The following is a 21,907-nucleotide window of genomic DNA, read 5'->3' as shown; positions in this document are numbered from 1 at the left end:
TCTCTACTAAAAATAGAAAACTTAGCCCAGCGCGGCTGGGCGCGGTGGCTCACGCCTGTAATCCCAGCACTTTGGGAGGCCAAGGCGGGTGGATCACGAGGTCAGGAGATCAAGACCATCCTGGCTAACACGGTGAAACCCCGTCTCTACTAAAAAAAAAAATACAAAAAAATTAGCCAGGCATGGTGGCGGGCGCCTGTAGTCCCAGCTGCTTGAAAGGCTGAGGCAGGAGAATGGTGTGAACCCAGGAAGCGGAGCTTGCAGTGAGCTGTGATTGCACCAGTGCACTCCAGCCTGGGCGACAGAGCAAGACTCTGTCTAAAAAAAGAAAAAAAAAAAGCCCAGCACAGTGGCGCATGCCTATAATCCCAGCTACTTGGGAGGCTGAGTCAGGAGAGTCGCCAGGAGGTGGAGGTTGCAGTGGGCCGTGATTATGCCACTGCACTCCAGCCTGGGTGACAGAGCGAGACTCTGTCTCAAAAAAAAAAAAAAATGTATATATATATGTGTGTGTGTGTGTGTATAGATAGATAGATAGATAGATAGATTCTTAGTCGCTTCTATTTTAGTTTTTGCCAGATTGCAAGTTCTTCAAGAATAGAAACCATCTTTAATCTATGCTGTACCCTTAAGTAGTGATGTCTTAAATTTGTGTAGCATTTCACACTTTTTAAAACTACTTTCATATACACCATCTTGTTGGACCATCAAAATAATCTTTGAGGTAGAAATAATAGGTGTTAATTTAATGGTGTATATCCACAATCACAGTAAATTGCCTTGCTAATTAACTGCTATTTTATGCCATACAGAAAGTATATCTTGTGTTGAAAGGTTATAGATCTGTGCTTGTGTTTTTTAAGGTTACCCATAGATGGTTGTATTGGAAGAAGGTTTTTTCAAAGTCCTGCTCATATCAGTTTGTTGAAAGAAATGAAGAGACGTTTGACCGAGGTGGCTGACTTCCACCATGCTGCAAGCAAGGCCATCCGTGTTCCAGCAGAGGGCAGTGAAGGGCTGCCAGAGAGCCACTGTGGCACCCCTGGTTACCTGACTTCACCAGAACTGCACAAGGAGCTGGTGAGGTGAGTATGGTTATTTAGCCACTTACATTGTTGTTTGCAGCACAGGTACTATGCTGGAGCAGTTAACTGTGTTACAAACTGCTAGATGTTATTCTCTTAACACGGTTAGATTGAATATGGAAGGTGGCTTTGATATAGATTTGCATCTTGAAATGTTTCTCTTTTATGTTCCTCAAGAGAACTGAATCAACAGTTTGGATGTACTTGTGTCGAGTTTGGATGTACAGTCTGAGTGATAAATCCTCTTCTACTTCTTTATGTGAAAATAGAAATAAGCCAAATTTTATCATAGCAGGTAAACAACTATTAAAGCCTGCTAGACAGCCTGGGCAACATAGTGAGACCCTATCTCTAAAAAAAAAAAAAAAAAATTAGCCAAGCCTGGTGGCATACACCTGTGGTCCCAGCTACTTGGGAGGCTGAGGTGGGAGGATCCCTTAAGCCCAGGAGGTCGAGGCTGCAATGAGCCATAATCATGCCACTGCACTCCAGCCTGGGCAACAGAGTGAGACTCCGTTACAAAAAAACCTTGCTAGAATAGTTATTTATTTAACTATTTATTAAACTATTTATTTAAGAAGGAGTGTCTCACTATGTTGCCCCGGCTGGAATGCAGTGGCTATTCATAGGCACGATTATAGTGAGACAATCATAGTGCACCTCAGCCCCGAACTCCTGGGCTCACGTGATCCTCCCGAGCAGTTGAGACTACAGGTGTGTGCCACCACACGTAGCTTAGAATAGCTCTTCAAAAGAAACAGATGACCAAGGCAGAGCTCTTTAAGTGTGGTTCATAGATCCTCCACGGGATTCAGGGATCCACCTGAGATGAGGGGGTCTAGTAATCTCCCAAAAATATGTGCCCTATAAAATCAGGGTACAATATTTGCCTCCTCTAAAAGGTTAAGAACTCTGAAGTAGGTTTGGATTCCTCTCACACTAGGTTTGGATTCCTTTCACACAGTTCCTTCACCTTTCATTTATAAGTTTGACATAAACCAAATACTAGTCTTACAAATAAGACTTAATAAAAATGGCTCTTAAGAATTAATCCTGAATACACAATAGCTTGGTGAGGCCCGCATTTCATCTAGCACTGAGGCCTTAGGTTTACTTGCCCTCAACCTTTTAGGGCTCTCTGTCAGCCTCCAGAATGATTTCTTCCCTTATGTTGCTTGTTGAAGGAGAACTTATTTTTAACCAGCTTTAACCAGTGGAAGGCTTTCTCTGTGAATATTTTAGATAAGCCAAGAAAGTCTTTGATATTCCCTTCTACCTCTGTTATATCCCCGCTCCTGGTATGTGTTCATAAAGTGGCCACCTATTTCACTGAGTCAGAAGCTGGAGGAGAGAACTACCTAGCAACCTCTTCCCTGTAAGAACTCCAAAGCCCTGTCCTTGTCTGTCTTCCTGGACTGGCTGTTGCAGAGGTAAAGGAGGTAATTTTCCACTTTATTGAGTAAAGTCAGGCCAGGCCACCTCCTAGTCCCCTACCCAGTAATTTATGTATTTGCCGACTATTTTTCTAGTACTGCTGGTAAAAACAAAACAAAATAAAAATGAAGGAAGTATCATATTTTTAAAAAGGTTTTTACTGGAAAATTGGAATTTTTTTTTTTTTTTTTTTTTGAGGCAGGGTCTTGCTGTGTCACCCAGGCTGAAGTACAGTGGTGCAGTCTTGGCTCACTGCAACCTCTGTCTCCCGGGTTCAAGTGATTCTCCTGCCTCAGCCTCCTGAGTAGCTGGGATTACAGGTGTGCACCACCACGCCCGGCTCATTTTTGTATTTTTAGTAGAGACGAGATTTCACCATGTTGGTCAGGCTTATCTTGAACTCCTGACCTCGTGATCCGCCCGCCTCGGCCTTCCAAAGTACTGGAATTACAGGCATGAGCCACTGTGCCCGGCCAGAACTTTTATTTTTTTAAGTCTGATTTTATTTTATTCCTTCTTGATGAGAGTGGCATACACACATGCTGTGATATTTATTTGCGATTCTTTGAGGTGGGAGATGGTTCTTGAGCCTAAAGCTGGAAAATTCCTACAATGCCTAAGTTTAAAATAGCTCTTAATATTTTCTCTGAAAATGTTTTTATTTGAATGTATTATTTTTGCTTTTTTAAGCAAAAATATTTAAATCTACTTTAAGAATGGTTGTCAGAGCCCCTTCTTCATACCTTTTGTTTTAGCAATTATCGCATCATATTTGAATAATCTGTGACATGCCTCCCCTGCTGGACCAGGAGTTCCCTGGGAGCCGTGGTGGTTGTTGGCCACATTTTCTGTATTATGGGCTTTCTTTACTCTTATGTAGGGGTGCCAGTGTTCCTAGAGATGTAAGAAGCTTCATTTGCATGCTGATCTTTTTATGTTTCATATAATTATGTTTTTATCTTTTAGGCTCTTCAATGTATATATATTATGGCTAGAAGATGAGAATTTTCAAAAAGGAGATACCTATATCCCTTCTCTACCGAAGCATTATGATATTCACAGGCTAGCAAAAGTGATGCAGAATCAGCAGGTGATACTCTAGCCCTCTTTTTTTTTTTTTTTTTTTTAGCATATCTGAATGTAATTTGAACTGGTCATATTCATAATAAAACAATTTATTGACAACAAAATGGGTAGTCACTCAGATGGTCATTGTTTCTATGGTTTTGTCAGTATCTAAGTAATTATATGGAGGGAATACTCCGTTTTGAATCTCCAGCCTCACCGTGCCTTCTACCTGAAGGCTTGAAGCTTGTTCTAGGGCTTTTTACAACCTCATAAACATAACCTTCCTCTGACTGTGTATTTTTTTTAATTGGAAGTTGCTAGTAGCTGAATACCTTTAAGCAATTATCTCTACTCCCATTCTTACATACAGTGTAAGAATTTGTAAGAATTTGTAGGGATCCATAGGTGTTGTAGGAGGTTGGTTGCATGGAGGAGATCAGGAGCTCACCTTTGTTTGGCTTGGAGGTGCTTACTTGCCATTGTCACAGTTCTGGTTGCTCTTCTGGAACCACTTGATTTCAGTCTTCGTATGTCCTAAGCTGTTTTCTTCCAGGCACTCAAAGATGTTGACCCTTTTTCAGGCCAAAACTTGTAATCTCAGTTTTCTCTAAGCTTTTCTAGCCATCTTGGGGACAGGGAAAAAGGGTTGGGGAAGACAATTCTCTTCTATTCTAGTTCTTTTTTTTCTAGGGTTGCAGTCTTTTGAGTATTGACCCCAGCACCAGAATGAGATTTAGGAAACTCTAAGAGTTGAAACACTTTCATTTGGATCCTTAAACCCTCCTACTTTCACATCATGTGTATATTTTATCTCCAGTAGGTGTCTTTTTCTTGTTTTCTTTCCTTCTTTCCTTGCCTTCTTTCTTCTTGCTTTCCTTGCCTTCTGTGAGTATTTGCTGAGTGTCTTCTAAGTGCCAGGTACCAAAGATACAAAAAAGAAATCTGGTACATTCCCTGCCTTCAAAGAGCTTATTGGCCAACAGGAGACTAAACAAACAGTTATTACATTTTGTGATCAAGATTATGGGCCAGGTGCATGGCCCACGCCTGTAATCCCAACACTTTGGGAGGCCAAGGCAGGTGGATCACCTGAGGTCAGGAGTTCAAGACCAGCCTGGCCAATATGGCAAAACCCCATCTCTACTAAAAAATACAAAAATTAGCCGGGCATGGTGGTGGGCACCTGTAATCCCATCGACTCAGGAGGCTGAGGCAGGAGAATCGCTTGAACCTGGGAGGTAGAGGTTGCAGTGATGCTTGAACCTGGGAGGTAGAGGTTGCAGTGAGCTGAGATTGCACCACTACACTCCAGCCTGGGCAGCAGAGAGAGACCCCGTCTTAAAAAAAAAAAAAAAATTATGAGAGTGGAATGCACAGGGTACTATGGGAACATAGGGGAATAGCCCCTGATTTGGATTGCGCCTGGAGTGGTGACCTTTGAGCTGAGCCCTGAAGGACAAATGGGAGTTGGGCAGATGGAAAGGAAAGGCATGGTGTTAGGGAGTGGCAGAGAGGAAGTTAATGGGCAGAAAGACCAGTATGTGCAGCGACATATAGCAGGTGAGAAAGGGATGGGCATGTTCAGAAAGGTGCAGGGAGGGCATAGCACCTGAGGCAGGGCAGATGAAACCAGAGAGATGAGTAGGAGTGAAATCCCTAAGGGCCATGTATACTTTTCTAAATAATTTGGCTTGTATTTTGAAGTCTTTGTTTGGAGAACTATTGAAATAGCAGCAGTTATTAAACAAATGGATGAATTAAAAATATATCGAGGAAGAATCAGATATCCAAAGACTTCCAAATTTCTAACTTTGGCCCCCAGAGATAAACCCTGGAAGAGGGGGTGCCTGAGGGGCTTCAACGAGAGCTCTCTATCAAGGAGTTGGTCAGAAGGGGAGGTAAAGATCTAGAATTCAGGAATGAGGCAAAGTCGGATATGTGGATTTAGTGGTAAGAGAATATGTAGATTAAGAAGAGGACTGAAGATGGAACACTGAGAGATAACAGCATTTAAGGCACAGAGAAATAAAACTGAGAATATAGAGCCAGAGAAACAAGAAAAATACATATGAGACCATGGTGTCCTGACATCCTTTGAGTGCAGTTCTATCCTCATCTTTTTATACTTGACACCCTCATCCATATCCAAGGCTTTGTACATGGTAGGTACTTGGTCAGTGTTTTTAAAAATTAGCCATAGCTTTCTTGGTTCTCTGAGATTTATCCTGGTTCCTCAGCATCAACAGAATTAATTGCTTGCTTTCCCTCTCTTTTTCTTTTTAAGTCAGCCTTTGCTTGGTGCTTGATGTATAATTTCTTGATCTGTAATTCAAGCTCAGGGTTGTTTTGTATTTTTATGGTTTCTAAGATGTCTCTGCTTACCTATCATTAATTCCTGGTAGTTGCTGTATTCATTAGCCTCTGTTAACAGTTACTTGGCATAGAGGCAGAGAAAGTGACAGAGTGACCCTATTTAAAGGAGCATGTATGCAATAGGAGGATCTAGCCCAGCACATTGAACACTCAGCTGCATGTAGAATTCAGGATTGTGATCAGGATTACATTGGAGCTCCTCCTCTGAGTCTGGAATGCCTTGGGCTTTGGGGTTGGTTTGGAAATAATGATTTGGGACTTCACAGCAGTGTGCTTATTGAGAAGCCAAGGACATTTTTTGGTTTAGAGGGATCCTTGGGCCTTTAGAACACTTAAACTCCAAAAAAAATCACGGTCCACAAACCCATAGTCCCTGTTTGCTCACTTCCTATTACTATTTGAAGTTCATTGATAATTTGACTTTTTTTTGTTGTTGTTAAAGGCAGTCCCCCATTCTAAAGTGTAGTGATCACCAAAGTGAAATATATATAATTCAGAATATGCAAGACAGCCCATGGGAGTGTAGGGAGAGGTTACTAGAGCTGCTATATTTATTGTTTTCTCATTTTATTTATTTACTTATTTGACACCTGTTATTATGAAAAAATTCCATTGTATAGGAAAATAAGGAGACCAGTATAATGGGCATGCTCTTCTCCCCCTCCCCGCATATGTCATGTGTCTAGTTTCATCTATAGCCCATCCACTTCCTCTTCCATTTTATCTTGGAGGTAATCCCAGAGAGCACTTGATACATGAAGATTTTAAAAGATAGGGTTAAAAAAATGACATAACCCAATAGCATACCTAAACATATTAGAAATAATTTTTAATATCAAATATTTAGTCAATGTTCAAGTTTCCACCTTTCTCATAAATGTCATAAAAGTTTTGTTTTTATTTATTTTCATAGTTTGAATCAGGATCCACATGTTGTGATTGGTTGATATGTCTTATAAGTCTGTTTAATCTACAAGTCCTCCCCTTATCCCTTTACTTTTCCTTGCAATTTATTTGTTGAAGAAACTGGGTAGTTTGTCCATAGAGGCTCCCCACAGTATGGATTTTGCTAACTGTATCTTCATGGTGTAGTTTAACATGTTTTTCTGTCCCCTGTATTTACTGTAAATTGATAGTTGGATTTAGTGTCTTGATCTAATTCAGATTTGATTATTTTTTAACATTTTATTTTTTACCTCTTTAACATTTGCTATTTTTTACCTATGTCTTATAGTATACATAATGTATTAGCTTTATAGTGTATGTATATAATTTACAAATATACATATAGGGCTGTTAAAATTTTTTCTAATCATGATACACAATCAAAGTTTTACAGCTACTGCAGGGATTGTTAGAGTGGTCATTTTAATGGCAATTTATCCTAATGGTGGAGGACTTGGAGTAGACCACTTCGTGTTGAAACTTACTGGTTCACTTTATTGTTAAATACATAGTTTTATATGTGACTTGTCTGTCAGAGTTAAAATACTGTCGTTCTGTTTCAGGATCTGTGGATGGAGTATTTGAACATGGAGCGCATCTATCATGAGTTTCAGGAGACTGTTGGTCTGTGGACACAGGCCAAGCTTGAGTCCCATTCCACACCCTGCAGTTTGTCCGTGCAGCTGGACTTCACTGATCCTTTGCTGGGTGGGTCCTGGGAGCACCTGCCCCTTCGAATGAGTGAATGAATGATTGAATCAGAGCCATTGAGGGTTGAGGCTGACGTACTTTATTCCCCCAGTGTTCATTTTTCCTCTGATGCTTTAAAAAGAGATTTCAGTTTACTTACACAATGGTGTAAATTGCAACTGTAAATGTAATTACTTTGCAGTTTTGAAAATCAGAAGTCTGTCTTTTTCTTTTATAAACTCTTTTCCTTTGTACCTAGAACCCTTACCATACAAATGAATCAGATTCCTGAAGTTTCTAAGTTACTTGTTTCTCCCAGTACATTTTTCTAGAGAAACAGTGGTATAAATTACCAGTTAGTTTTCTATCAGGCCACAAAAGCCCATTTAACCTATAAAGTTGCTGATATTTGGGGTCACCTATTAATTTTCATTACTGACTATATTTCAAAAATACAGGACATATCATTGTAAATTCAATTGTTGACCAAAATATTTATTACAATATATAGTGTATTAAGACACTGAGGTGTTTCAGAGAAATGCAGAATACCTTCTTATTCCAGCTTGCCACTAACCAAAATGCGTTAGTTGTATGAAGAGAGACAAATAAGAACTTCTCTGGACTTCACGCCATTCATCTGTAAAATGGTGCTGGCTGGTCTCTTCTAAGGCTCTAAAATTGTTCCCTCCAGCATTTCCTCTCCCTGCATTTTTTTTTGAAACAATATTTTTTTTCTGATTATAAAAGATATTTATTAATTTTAAATATTAAATGGTATAGAAAGGTATATAGAGAAAGGGATGAAAATTGCCCTCAAGCCAACAAGGTAGATTCTCATTTTTCTATTCCTGAAAGTTTGTTAAGAAGAAGAAATATATGAACAGATCTGGGAACTATTAAATGATTTCTGTTCATGCCCTTTGATTTGTAGTGTTTCTATGTTGCCTGAACACTGTCCTAAAATACGAATTGTTTTCGCTGGAGTTAAGCTAGTAATTTATGAAGCCCTTAGTTTGTTCCAAGCACTGTCTCAGTGCTTTATATGCATTAACTCAGTCCTCACAAAAACTCTATGTTGTTAGGTTATCCCTATTGAGCAGATAAGAAACCGAATTTGTAAGCTGTTAGGTGACCTGCCCGCATGGGCCACATAGCTGGTTATTGGGCAGAGCTGTCTGACTCCAGAGACCTGCTGTCTACCACTCATTTTTCTACCTCTTGTGTCCGGTGATACCTTGTACTTCCAAACAAAATTAGAGCCTATACTTCTAAATAGTGAGTTTCAGGTTTTTCTCAGATATAAGAGGTTAGTTGATGATTATATCAAATGATTTAATTTGTGGTTGTGATTGGTTGTAGGAAAAATTTCACTAGCACTGTTGTGATAACAATTTCTTTTTCTTACACTAAATTTGTTTTATTGGCTTCAATATTTTTGTCAGTTGTGGTCCAGAGTGGTGATTACTGTTAAATATGAATTTAGATTTTTTGTTTGTTTGTTTTTAAAATATCCTTGGTTTTTCTTTTATGGTAACTTATATTGGGTTTGAAAGAGCCCCCAGTTTTCCTTTAGCATCGTGGCCTCTTATGTTGCTTGAAAGGAACTTTAACATCAATAGTCACAAGTCTTATCCAGTGGTGAATACCTAACTTGGTTACATCTGTGCAAAGAGTGGTTAGTTCTAGTGGAAAAACACTAACTATAAGGGATAGTGCTGTACTTGACCTATTTGAAATGTTGAATTCCGTCTGTTTGGGGTACAAACAATACAAGTCTCCTTATGCCAAGTAAAGTCATGGCTATTAATTTTTCTTTAATTTTTCTCAACAAGAATAGAAAATGGAATGTTACATCTGGAATGTAATCAGAAATTCATTGTAGTCCCTTAAGTACTTGTTGACTTGACTTACTGATTTGAAATTCCCTTGACCACTGCCTTCCTCTGTTTCTTGCTATTGAAAAGAATTGAGCAGGTAGCAGCATTTTTCTTCATGTTATTCAGTCCCCACCTGCTGTGTGGTATGTGTATAGTGTGGTGAAGGGAGAGGGAGGGAAGATAGGAATCTATTGGATATCTACTATGTATTCAGCTCTGTACTAAGTCTAGAAGTATCAAACATTTGAATTTGATTAAACAGTATGAGATCATGTGTAATCTAGGGCAAAGTTGCATGGTAGAGATTCACCTTTTGTGTGTGTGTGTGTGTGTGTGTGTGTGTGTGTGTGTGTGTGTGTGTGGCACTGGATTGCTTATTTGGACTCCATAAATCATTTGTTGAGTGAATGAATAAGTAAATGACTGATGGACTATATGACTGCATAAATAGAAGTGCTGAAGGAGCTTATGTGTATGTCTTCATTCATTTTATCTCTTACTGCATCCAGTCCTCCTTGACCTGATTTCAGATTTTTGACTCGGCTATATTCCATAACGCTTATTCCTTTTTCTTCTATTCCTCTGAATTCTGGATGATGGCATTAAAACCTTAACTGGGTGACCTGCCTCCAGACCTACTCCATTTACCTAAACCATTATTCAGATGATAGCTACCATCTGATTGAAGCTTGCATAGAGCTGTTCACTAGATCCACATGATATTAGCATAAGACACTAGTAGCTTTACACTATTATCAAGTCCAAACTTGTTAGCATGTCATGCAAGGCCTGTCTAGGGTAATAATTTAAGGTCATGAGCTTTAACTCTTTAACATAAGACTATAAATTTTTTGAGGATAGGAATTCTACTTAATTGTACCACATGCTTCTGTTCTCCTGCTAATTCACCTGATTGCTCAGTATATATGACTTAATTTTCTTTCAGCTAAAGAAAGAGTTTTAAGTAACTTGCGGAAGCATGAGGCTCCCCAGCCTGCCCTTGTTCTGCACCCGACGAAGCCTCCTGTGCCAGTTATTTCCTCTGCTGTGCTATTGAGTCAGAAGGACGCCACCCAGCTGGTGTGCACAGACCTGAATCTGTTGCAACAGCAGGCCAGGTAAGACCGTGCAGCCTCAAGGATCATGTTCCCATGCTGGTGGCTTTGACAGCCTGGATGATTTGCTACCTGGAGTGGCTTCCTTGTCAGCATTTTTACCATGAGGATAGTTTGACCAACCTGGCCCAGACGGTTCACTTGGTTAACAAGTCTTATAATTTCACGTGGAAATTATGTGGTACTCTCACCAACTATCAATTTCACATTTCCTGTGGTGGCATTTCTGAGTGTCACCAGTGCCAGCTAAGATTTTCTTATGCTTCTCATGAAGAGATCTTCTGATATTGGAAAGATGGTGTTGGAAAGGTGTGAAGTAAGAGTTCCTTTCTTCTCTCATTGCTGTACTCTCTACCTCTCCATATTCTTTAAGAAATTGACATAAACATTGATTGAAGTGAGGAAAAGTCATTGTTTTGAGTTCACATGGTGGATACAAAATGATCAACAGTTTAAGGTTTTGATCTAACTTGAGATCTTGTGAGAAGGCGCATGTGTGGAGTAAGTCTGTTTCATTAACAGTAAGTGAGCCTTACTTTTACAAATCCTATGTTAATCAATTTCTGTTTTTTTTTTTTTTTTTTTTGGAGACAGAGTCTCACTCTGTCGCCCAGGCTGGAGTGGTGCAGTGGCACGATCTTGGCTCACTGCAAGCTCCGCCTCCTGGGTTCACACCATTGTCCTCCCTCAGCCTCCCGAGTAGCTGGGACTATAGGCACCTGCCGCCATGCCTGGCTAATTTTTTGTATTTTTAGTAGAGACAGGGTTTCACCGTGTTAGCCAGGATGGTCTCAATCTCCTGACCTCGTGATCCACCCGCCTCGGCCTCCCAAAGTGCTAGGATTACAGGCATGAGCCTCTGCGCCAGGCCGTTAATCAATTTCTTATTGGTATTTTTTTCCTTGGCTGTTTTTGGTCCAGGCATTTGTTGTATGTGTGTTGAGTGCACATATAAGCACCTGCCCATTAAGGTAATGTTACATACAGTTAGACCAGTTTTGACACCCCATGTATGCCATTAGCTTTCTTGGTCTTTGACATTTCATTTTGAGTTGCTAATACCTAAGAAGTCATTGGTACTTACAATTAAGGCACCCCTTGAGGGTGATGAAGTTAGGATAGAATTCTCATTTGTTCTTGTGGGATCTGTTGGTATAACATGGATTCTAAACGGAGCTTTGTTTGTGGCTTTAAAGTTGTCTCACTTCTCTATGGGCTTTGCTTGCATTTCTTAGCTTTCTCTTTAGCCTCTCTGCCAGGGGAATGATTTGGGTAAGTCTTGGCTCACAACCTTTGATCCTCTGTTACTATGGTATATGTGTATTTTGCTGCACTATAATGCTGGCTGTGGGTAACTGGAAGCCTTTATCACTTATCATATAACCTTTCCTAAGACTTTCTTTTACCTCCTGATGTTCTTCAGAACCGCAGCTCTTCGGGAATCTCAGCAGGTTGCTCTGGATGGTGAGCTGTTGGACACAATGCCAAAGCAGTATGTGAATCGTGAAGAACAGACCACACTACATTTGGAGTGCAGAGGCAGCAGCGGTAAAAAATGCCAAGGAGCTGCAGTTGTTACGGTTCAGGTAAGTGTTTAAATTTCTTCAGAATTTAGAGAATTTTCATTGAGTCCGTAATGCTGGCATATCACTGAGAAAGATTGAAAGACATATATAGCACACTGTCTGTGTCCCAAACATTTACTGGTTTTGTGGGGCATGAAAACACTCATAGAGCTAATCACATATTTCTGTAGGTACCAGATGACTCCTATAACACAGATATTCAAATAGGAATTAAAAAAAATCAGAATCATTGAGAAGATTCCTAGAGAGAGGGCTTCAACTGATTCCTTTTTTTGTTTGTTTTTTTTTTTTTTGAAATGGAGTCCCCAGGCTGGAGTGCAGTGGCGTGATCTCGGCTCACTGCAACCTCTGCCTCCTGGGTTCAAGTGATTCTCCTGCCCCAGCATCCCGAGTAGCTGGGATTACAGGCACCTGCCACCACGCCCGGCTAATTTCTGTATTTTTAGTAGAGATGGGATTTCACCACGTTGGTTAGGCTGGTCTTGAACCCCTGACCTGGTGATCCGCCTGCCTCAGCCTCCCAAAGTGCCAGGATTATAGACGTGAGCCACTGCGCCTGGCCTCAACTGATTCTTAAAAGACTTTGGTGATGATACAGTTAGAAGGAATGTGGAAATGGAGTGGCCATGATGTCATTTAGGGGTCAGTGGCTAGGTCAGCCTTTTCCAAGTGTTTTGGGGATGGTGGTGGGAGTTCACATTGGAAAGGTTGGTGTGTACCATCATTGGGAGCTCTGGCTGTCTGCTGCACATGGCAGGGAGACCCTGAAGATGAACATGGGAAGGATATATGGGAAGCAGATTAGTCAGGTGGAACTTGCTGACAGGCAGAGGAGAGACATGCAACAATGTGACTGAAACTTGAACTGCCTCTCAGAGTTACCTTCTTGCACTGGAATATAGGCAGAATTTGGATCTGCGATATGGTATGGACTTCACAATGGAAGCTTAGCTGAAGCTAGCATGTCATAGCATTTACTTTATGCCAGGCCCTGTCTAAACACTTTAAATAAGTTATTTTATCCTCACAACAACTCTGTGAGGTGGCCATTATCATGTTATCTTCATTTCTCAGGTAAGGAAGTAGAGTCACAGAGAAGTTAATTAAGTTGTGCACCTGAAGTGCCACAGCCTGTAAGTGGCAGAGCCAGAAAGGCCCAGGCAGTCTGGCTTCAGAGCCAGTGCTCTTTTTAAAGTAGAGATGGGGTTTTGTAGTAGAGATGGGATTTTGCCATGTTGCCCAGGCTGCTCTCAAACTAGTGGGCTCAAACAATCTGCCTGTCTCGGACTCCCAAAGTGCTGGTATTGCAGGCCTGAGCCACCGCACCCGGCCAGCCTGTGTTCATTAATCACTGCACTGTATTCCTCCTTCGAGTGAAGTCAGTATTCCTTAAGCTGAAAGAGAAATGCTTGGAGATGAGCACTGCCTATTGTCTAAATCTGTCTACACACAAATGATTCTTTTTTGTTAGCTTTTGGAAATTGGAGAAAATTTATTTTACTCCCTCTTGTTTGTCTTTCAGAAATTTCCCTTCTTTTTTTGCTAATTTTCATTGTAACTATTCCAATGTCTCCATCAATTTCCTTGGGAGACTGTTTTCTACAAAATGTCTTCTCTAAAATAATCTTTTATATGTATTGTATTTTTCATTACTTTCAAAATGTATCTCTGATTTTTCAACGTAGTTGTATTTGTCTAAAGTTCAGAAATTTGACCTAAAAGTTAGGATGAGTCCAACTTATTTTCCTGTATGTTATTGTAAATATGTGCAACTCTTAAACATTGAGTTATCTTTGGCCAGGTGCTTTATACAGTTGGTTTTCTTTTGGTGTATACAGTTAGTTTTCTTTTGGTGTATTTTTTTCCCAGTTACTAATGCTGTTGTAGTAAGACCAAGGTAGAAATATTTAAGAAAAGATCACTTGCTGAAGTAATAAAACTGGGAGGAAAGTTTGCCAATTTTGGGTGGAGTTCAAGTTAGTGAGGAAAAAACTGAAAATGTATCCGGTTTTAATAAAAAAAAGGTATGTCTTCACCAATTTGTGTTTTTCCATATTTTAAAACTACATATCTTTGCCAGACTGTTAATTTTATATAGAGAAGAGAATTCTAAAATGCATTTTTATAAGTGACAAGTGAGATAACTATAAAGAAATGTTTTTCCAGTTCTGGCTGATGGCTTGCTCTGTGAAGAACTGTAAATACTTACTGCCTTAGCTAAAGAACAGGTCTCTTGCCCTGACCTCCTGTTAACTCTCTGGGCCTTGCAGTGGAAAATACCACCAGGCAGGCCAGGGAGCTGAAGCTCTAAGCCTACCTGTGACTTGTCTCTTTTCCTTTACAGAAAAAGGGATCATAGTATTATATTATTTGTCTGAACCCTTGAATTGAGATTTTAAACATAATCTTTTGCTTTGTTAATTCTGAAATAAAAAGAAACACCTTTTCTAAAATGTCTTCTAGGTAATTTTGATTGGAGGCAGGTCAGAGAAAAGATGAGTTATGATAAGGACCAATGTGAACATGGCTTAGATGATTTTACAAACATACCAAAGTTCTTGTGCTTTCTTTTCTTAAAAGAAAAGTTGGGCTGAGCGTGGTGGGTCACTCCTGTAATCCTAGCACTTTGAGAGATCGAGGTGGGCAGATTGCTTGAGCTCAGGAGTTCAGCAGCCTGGGCAACATGGAGAAACTCCGTCTTTACAAAAAATATTATACAAAAATTAGCCGGGCATGGTGGCGCATGCCTGTGGTCCAAGCTACTTGGGTGGTGGCTGAGGCTGGAGGATCACTTAACTGCAGGAGGTCAAGGCTGCAGTGAGCTGTGACTGTGCCACCGCACTCCAGCCTGGGCAACAGAGTGAGACCCTGTCTCAAGAAAAAAAAGAAAAATTAGTAATTGCTAATATAGCTTGAAGAAAGAAGGGGGAAAGTAATGAAGGACAGAGGGAAAAAAGAAGATGTTGCAGAAGCTTAAAGAATTTGAAAAAATAGCTGTATTTTGTGGCCCTAACCTCTTTAGAAATATTTAAGTTTTCTTAAAGCAGGTTTTACTTTTCTGCTGGCTTCACTCGTTTGCTTAGTGCCCTGACTTTTAGTCCCACTTGGGAAGTTCCACAAGCTTGAGATCCCCCACTGATGGCTCCTAGAAGTTCAGTATCAATAATAGTATCGACTGCAGCCAGTGTTTTACCTGATACGCAGATTTGCCAGGGCAATTAAAAACGTGGACAGTGAACAACTTTTATATGCTGAGACTTAAATATTCTTGAAAGTTATATAGTACTGTCATTGCTAGTTGAGGCTATCCTGGGCAGTATTTGCCGGTTGATACTTCTAGGACTTGAAGATAAAAACATGTTTTGTTACACATTAATGGTGAAGGGCAAGATAGAGGAAAGCTGAAACTCTACCTGCTATAAAGTTAGGGCATTATCTATGCAAGTTGTTCGTTTTGCTCTGATTTTTGGCCAAAGATTGTACTTAAATATGAAGCCATCCATTACCCAAATGGATAATATTGGTTATGGATGACTTCAGTTTTGGAAAAAGAGGTGTTAATGGAGGATAGAGAGGGTGAGTTCTCAGTGTTTATGACTCATCATGAAACTGTCATTGGGAGAGAGTATGTCCTGCAAAAGGTAGGTCGTGTTATTTTTATACATAAAACTGTAGCCCTCTATATAGATGTGTCCAGTGACCACCTCATGGCTATGTTCAGTAGTTTTGATTCCTTTTAACATCTTTCTGTTGCGATATTGAACTTTATGTAGTCTCATCTTTTCCCTCTGAATCTCCAGGCATTTCTCAGTTTTCAGAGTTTCTTCCTCCTCAACTCAAACCCTTAGATTGCTAGTTATCCTGATTCTCTTCTTCATGTGACATCATCTTCTTTTGTCTACTGTCTGTGCTTAATCTGGGGTTCTTAATCTGGGGTCTGTGAATGGTCTTTAGAGAATTGGTGAAGTTCCTGAAAGTGTGTGTAAATTTCTTTTCTGGAGAGTTTATAACTCCAATAGATCTCAGAATAGTTCAAAAAGAACAAAAGAGCCATTTACTCATATGTTGATAATCCTGTTCTGTTTCTCTACTCCAGAATTCTCTCTTGAGTTCCAAATCTAGATTTCCACCTGCCTCGTTCTACATGAATGTTCCACAAATACCTCAAACTCCATATTCCCAAATTAATCTCACCTTTACCTTCCAAATCTCTTCTTTCTATAATTTCACATAGCTGGTCTCCCCAGCTGGAAACTTAGGCATCAATATCATCGTTTCCAGTTACCCTACCCTACTTCATTCCTGTATTTTCCAAAGTTGCTTCCATATTGGTTCTGCCTCTGAAATGGCTTTCTGAAGCCCCTGACATTCTCTTCTCTGTGTTTCTGTTGCCATTTCTCCATGGTATGCACACCTCGCTTCTGCCTTGACCTGTTGCATTGATTAGATTTCCTGTCCATCTCTCTCTCCCTGCCTAGTCTGTTTTCCATTCTCTCATTACTCATCTTTTGAAACACACATCTGATCACATTTCCAGGCTAAAAACCCATATTTACTTGGCAGTATCAAAAGGAATATGACCCTTAGCGCCCTTCATAATCTGTTATTGGTCTTTTTCTAGCAGCATCATTTATCCTCTCTCCTACTTCACAGACATTTTACTTTTCAGCCGTTTAGACTTTCTCCATTTTTCTAAACACAACATACACATTAATACCTTTGTTCTTCACATATGCTGCTTTTGTTCTCCTCCCACCCATTTCTGACCTCTTTCTTGCTCAGCCTTCAGTATTTAGTTCAGGCCAAACCTCTTTTGAGGTCTTTGCGGACTCTTGCAGTCGAATTGAGATGTTCTTTCCCTCATTGCAGCTTGTGCCTAAATACTGTTGCAGTCACTTGCTGTTTTGTCTTGCCAGACTGAACTCTTTGGGAATAAGATTTCCATCTTAATTTGTTTTTAATATTATTATTATTATTATTATTTTGAGGCAGAGTTTTGCTCTTGTCACCCATGCTAGAGTGCAGTGTCACTCACTGCATCCCCCACCTCCTGGGTTCAAGCAATTCTCCTGCCTCAGCCTCCTGAGTAGCTGGGATTACAGGCAAGTGCCACCGTGCCCAGCTAATTTTTGTTATTTTTAGTAGCGATGAGGTTTCACCATGTTGGCCAGGCTGGTCTTGAACTGCTGACCTCAGGTGATCCACCCATCTCGGTCTCCCAAAGTGCTAGGATTACAGGTGTAAGCCACCATGCCTGGCCTATTTTAATTTTTTTAGTACACTTCTGCTGAAAGGAAGCATCCTTATTTGTAACACACCACTCATCAGGCTGTGTTACAACTTGTTTTATGTTACGATTAGTTCTATGCTGTTACTAGATTTTGGGTTACACAAGGTCAGGGACTTTGTCTTATTCATGTTTATATCATCACTGCCTCATATAGTCAGTGCTGCAAAATGGATGTGTTTGAAGGAATGAACAGCTCTAGATTTATGCCCTTCATAAGTAAGTTCCCTGATTTTAACTACTTTCGGGAATTTTGTGGATATTATTTGGCCATGACAGACATCATGGAAATTGGAACTTTTTCTTATTAAAAATTAACAGTTCATTCTTTGATTGTGCTTACCTTTGCTTTTAAACAGCTTAATACTTTCCATACTTAAATACTCAATTTAAATACTATACACTGCTTACCATATATTTTTACTCTAATATAAATGTCTCCCAAATATTCAGTCTTGGGAAGCAGTAAGGATGGTTGTACTGTCTTTCCCAGCCATGTTCACAGTACTTTTTGTCACTTGCTTGGGGCACTCTCATATCCCCGGTATTATGCTAGTTGCTTTGCTTTCATTATCCAACTTAATTTTTTTTTTTTTTTTAAGACAAAGTGTCACTCTGTCGCCCAGGCTGGAGTGCAGTGGTGCGATCTTGGCTCACTGCAACCTCTACCTTCCAGGTTCAAATGATTCTCTCCGAGGAGCTGGGACTACAGGGTCACAACATCATGCCCAGCTAATTTTTGTATTTTTAGTAGAGATGGAGTTTAATCATGTTGGCCAGGCTGGTCTTGACCTCCTGACCTCAAGTGAACCACCCACCTTGGCCTCCCAAAGTGCTGGGATTACAGATGTGAGGCACTGTGCCTAGTTTATCCGATTTAATCTTCACAGAATGAGGATGAGTTCAGAGAAACAGGTTCAGAGACACTATGAGACTTGCCAAAGTCACATAGCTAGTGAGTAGCTCCGTCAGGATTCAAGCCTGCTTGTGTCTAAATTCAAGACCCCTACTTTTCCCATTCAATATTGCCAGGTCGTTTTGCTTCAGCTGTTTCAGCTGCAGCTTCTGAATACTTGCAGTGTGATTCTGAGTAAGCTGATCATGACAGTTAAATCTCATGTAAATGAATATAGGTACCATTTCACGTTCTCTCTGAGTCTGTATAATAGTATTGCCTTCTTTTTTCAGTGATTAGAGAATTTGTGATCTTAACATTCTAGATTAGATCAGTTTTTAAAAATTAGCTTTATGGGAAATGACTTCAGATTTTAAATATAATTTTTAATGACTCCTTTATAAAGAGTTCAAATTATATCATGAAAATATTTTATTCCTTAATAGAATTTTTCTGGGAAAGAATGTCCTGGAAATTTCCAGCTATCTGCAAGTGTTTGAGCTATGTATAGCTTGTTTGGGGTATACAAAGGCAAATATATTTTATGGGAAGTGAGACGTGCTTCTTTCTGTGTTCTCTCTTCCCAATAGAAGGCTCTAACAATTCAGTGATGTTCCCTGGGGAAATGGGGTGATTTATAATTGGGTTCCTTTTGATGTACTTTGGTATTGTGGGTATGCTTGCTGACCCCAGGATTGATTTATTATCATGTGAAAAATTTGTTAATTCCAAGAAACGAACGATGGAAAAGACCCACTGAGGGCCTCACATTATTGTAAAAACTGGCTGAAGGACATGCTTTGTCCAACTTTTAAATTTAGACAAGGAAACTTTTAAATTTCTGTGTCCACTTAAAATGACTCAAGTGGAGGGGCTTCCACCATGCTACTTTGTTCTATTGTCTACTACTTCTTGTAATTATGAACTGATAGACATTCCATTGCTCTCACCTTCATTGCAGTAAAAAAAGAAAACTTTCAACAGTAGTGGGAACAATAAACAAAAATAAGTAGACTAGAAAATAATAATAATTTGGGGATGTTTTTTGTGAGAGAGTCTAAACTTTCCTAAACCAGCTGGTTTTATTTTAGTAATTTCTACCACATGGAATGGCAGTTTTAAAGTTTGGGTTACAGAGTAGGTTTAGTCCTGTCTCTGCATTTTTCCAGTCAAGTGGTGTCTGGATCCTTTGCCTTTCCATCTGCCTTCATTCTGTGTCTTCCTTCCTCATCTCAGATTCTCTCTTTTCCTGTTTGGCTCCTTTCTCTCCAGGCCAGCCAGGGGATTCTGTGACACGCGTAGTCCTGGTCTAACTGTATTTGGTGATGTATTGAACAAAAAGGCTGACTGCAGATACTCCTAATCACAATTTAGGATATTAAACATTGGTCTGTTATTTGAAAGATTTCAAATTTAATTCAGATGCTTGTATTGATATAGTATCTAATTAAATGCAAGTAATTTCTTTTTTAATCTTTCTCCAATAGTGAAAGTTATTGTTAACATTATATGTTCTAGAATATTCACTTTTGTGCATTTTGATGTCACAGAGCTTTTTTCTTTCTTAAAGAAGAAGTTTTGTAAAGATTTTTAATACAACATTGGTGAGTTTTATACAAGAAAGTTATTATTATCACAGTCATAAAAATAGTTGCTCAGTGTATTGTCAGAGTTATGCTGTGCTGGGGTTCTGGGTAAGTAAAACAAATAGGACCATTGCCCATTGCCCTTCAGGAACATTTTTTTTTTTTTTTTTTTTTTGAGACGGAGTCTCACGCTGTCGCCCAGGTTGGAGTGCAGTGGCGTGATCTCAGCTCACTGGAACCTCTGCCTCCTAGGTTCAAGCAATTCTCCTGCCTCAGCCTCCTGAGTAGCCAGGATTACAGGTGCCTGCCACCACACCTGGTTAATTTTTGTGTTTTTAGTAGAGACGGGGTTTCACTACGTTGGCCAGGCATGTCTCGAACTCCTGACCTCAAGTGATCTGCCCACCTCGGCCTCCCAAAGTGCTGGGATTACAGGCGTGAGCCACCATGCCTGGCTGCCCTTCAGGAACTTTTATACAGAATTTATGATAATAACCCTGGGCCTCATAAGTGACATAAGAGCCTCAGGTAATAAGTTTGTGAATTAAGTATTTACGTTATTTATAAAGGATACCTTTAATCATTGCAGTGATGGCTAAAGACTGGGTTTGGGCAGGTGCATGTGAGGAAAAAATGTGGACCTTACTGCTCACCCATGTGATTGGGGAAGACAGGAGGAGAATGTAGAGTTTAGAACTCTTGCCTTCTAAATGTTCTGGTCTCTTCAGCTGTACCTGTAAGTAAGTCCAGACTCCCCGGCCTGCATTTCAAAGCCTCTCCAAGAGGGCTCTCTCAGCTCCCCAGTCTGATTTTACTGCACCCTGCAACCCTGGCCAGGCTCTTCCTTCCCGTCTCTCTGTCCCACATCCCCCGCAGCCGTCATGTCAGTTCTGTGTTTGTGTTGCAATCTGGGCCCAGGATGTCTTCTCTTTTCTTCTGCCTCTATCCACATCCAAAAAATGACATTAAAATTGCATAAACAAACCAGTTATTTATGTCACTGTCAGTCAGAGAAAGGGTTTGTTGATGGCTTCTCAAATAAGAAAGGCTAATCTTAAAAAAGGATACTCTTGAGTTGAAAAAAAATCAGTTTTTTTTTTTTTTAAAGAAGCTCAATAAATTCTCCTTATTTTTCCACCTTCACTGAAAACCAATAAAAATTTTATCAAAGACCAGCTTCTAGGAACCTAAATTGGTGAATTTAGGAATTAGCCAATGGCTCTTTCCTTGGCATGCAGTTGGTTTGGGCATTTCCCCATGTTTTATCTTATTTTGTTGTTTGTTTTATGATTATATATATTTTCTTCCTTTCAAAACGACATTTGTGAGCAGCATCTATGTCATCTTTTTTTAATGCTGGGCACACATGTGTACGCAGCCTGAGTGTTTGGAGTTGAGTGTTTTGTGTGTTGGATTGAGAGCACACAGAAGGGCTACGGCTGGGGAGCCATGATCAGCAGTGGAGGGGCTTCCTGTGCTTCAAGAAAAGCCTCAGTGGTGGAAGACATGGGGTCTGTTTTTGATGAGGATTTCAGGAGTTGAAACATAAGTGAAATAGTATCCTACAAAAGGCTTTGAACTATTGATAAATTAATTCAAGATCTTACCAGTTTATAAGGCAGTCATATAAAGAGATACAAATTTTGGTATTTTTATAATTTTATTTAAGTTTGAGTCTTCATGGAAAACCTGACACATGGGGGGAAATGTCTTTTGATAACTTTAATTTTTGTTAGTTTGAAGGCATGCATAAGAATGAAGCCATAAGCCAACAGCTTCATATTTTACGGAAGGAAGTGAAGCAGTTGCAAGCAGAAGCTGCTAAACCACCATCACTTAATATTGTGGAAGCTGCTGTACATGCAGAAAACTTGATCACGTAAGTTTTGTGGGCATTGTAATTTGAAATACTGTTTTGTTATCATGAATAGTAATCATACATGCTACTATACCACCACCACCC

At 39.8% G+C, this 21,907-nt stretch overlaps 1 protein-coding gene across 5 annotated transcripts in view; it reads left to right on the top strand.

Annotated features, from left to right (window-relative positions):
• EPG5 (ectopic P-granules 5 autophagy tethering factor) overlaps positions 1 to 21,907 on the top strand; it is a 119,490-nt gene that overhangs the window by 60,364 nt on the left and 37,219 nt on the right. For all 5 annotated transcript variants that reach the window (XM_024236031.3, XM_054537835.2, XM_054537834.2 and 2 more), the window contains 6 exons: positions 864 to 1,085; positions 3,486 to 3,609; positions 7,469 to 7,613; positions 10,422 to 10,593; positions 12,014 to 12,176; positions 21,681 to 21,823. In XM_024236031.3, the coding sequence (XP_024091799.3) occupies positions 864 to 1,085; positions 3,486 to 3,609; positions 7,469 to 7,613; positions 10,422 to 10,593; positions 12,014 to 12,176; positions 21,681 to 21,823 (969 nt within the window). The remainder of the gene's footprint in view (positions 1 to 863; positions 1,086 to 3,485; positions 3,610 to 7,468; positions 7,614 to 10,421; positions 10,594 to 12,013; positions 12,177 to 21,680; positions 21,824 to 21,907) is intronic.

This window comes from Pongo abelii, chromosome 17 (genome assembly GCF_028885655.2).
Source record: "Pongo abelii isolate AG06213 chromosome 17, NHGRI_mPonAbe1-v2.0_pri, whole genome shotgun sequence".
Lineage (NCBI taxonomy): Eukaryota > Metazoa > Chordata > Mammalia > Primates > Hominidae > Pongo > Pongo abelii.
Note: the sequence above shows the minus strand (reverse complement) of the source record. Positions and strands in the feature narration are given on the sequence as shown.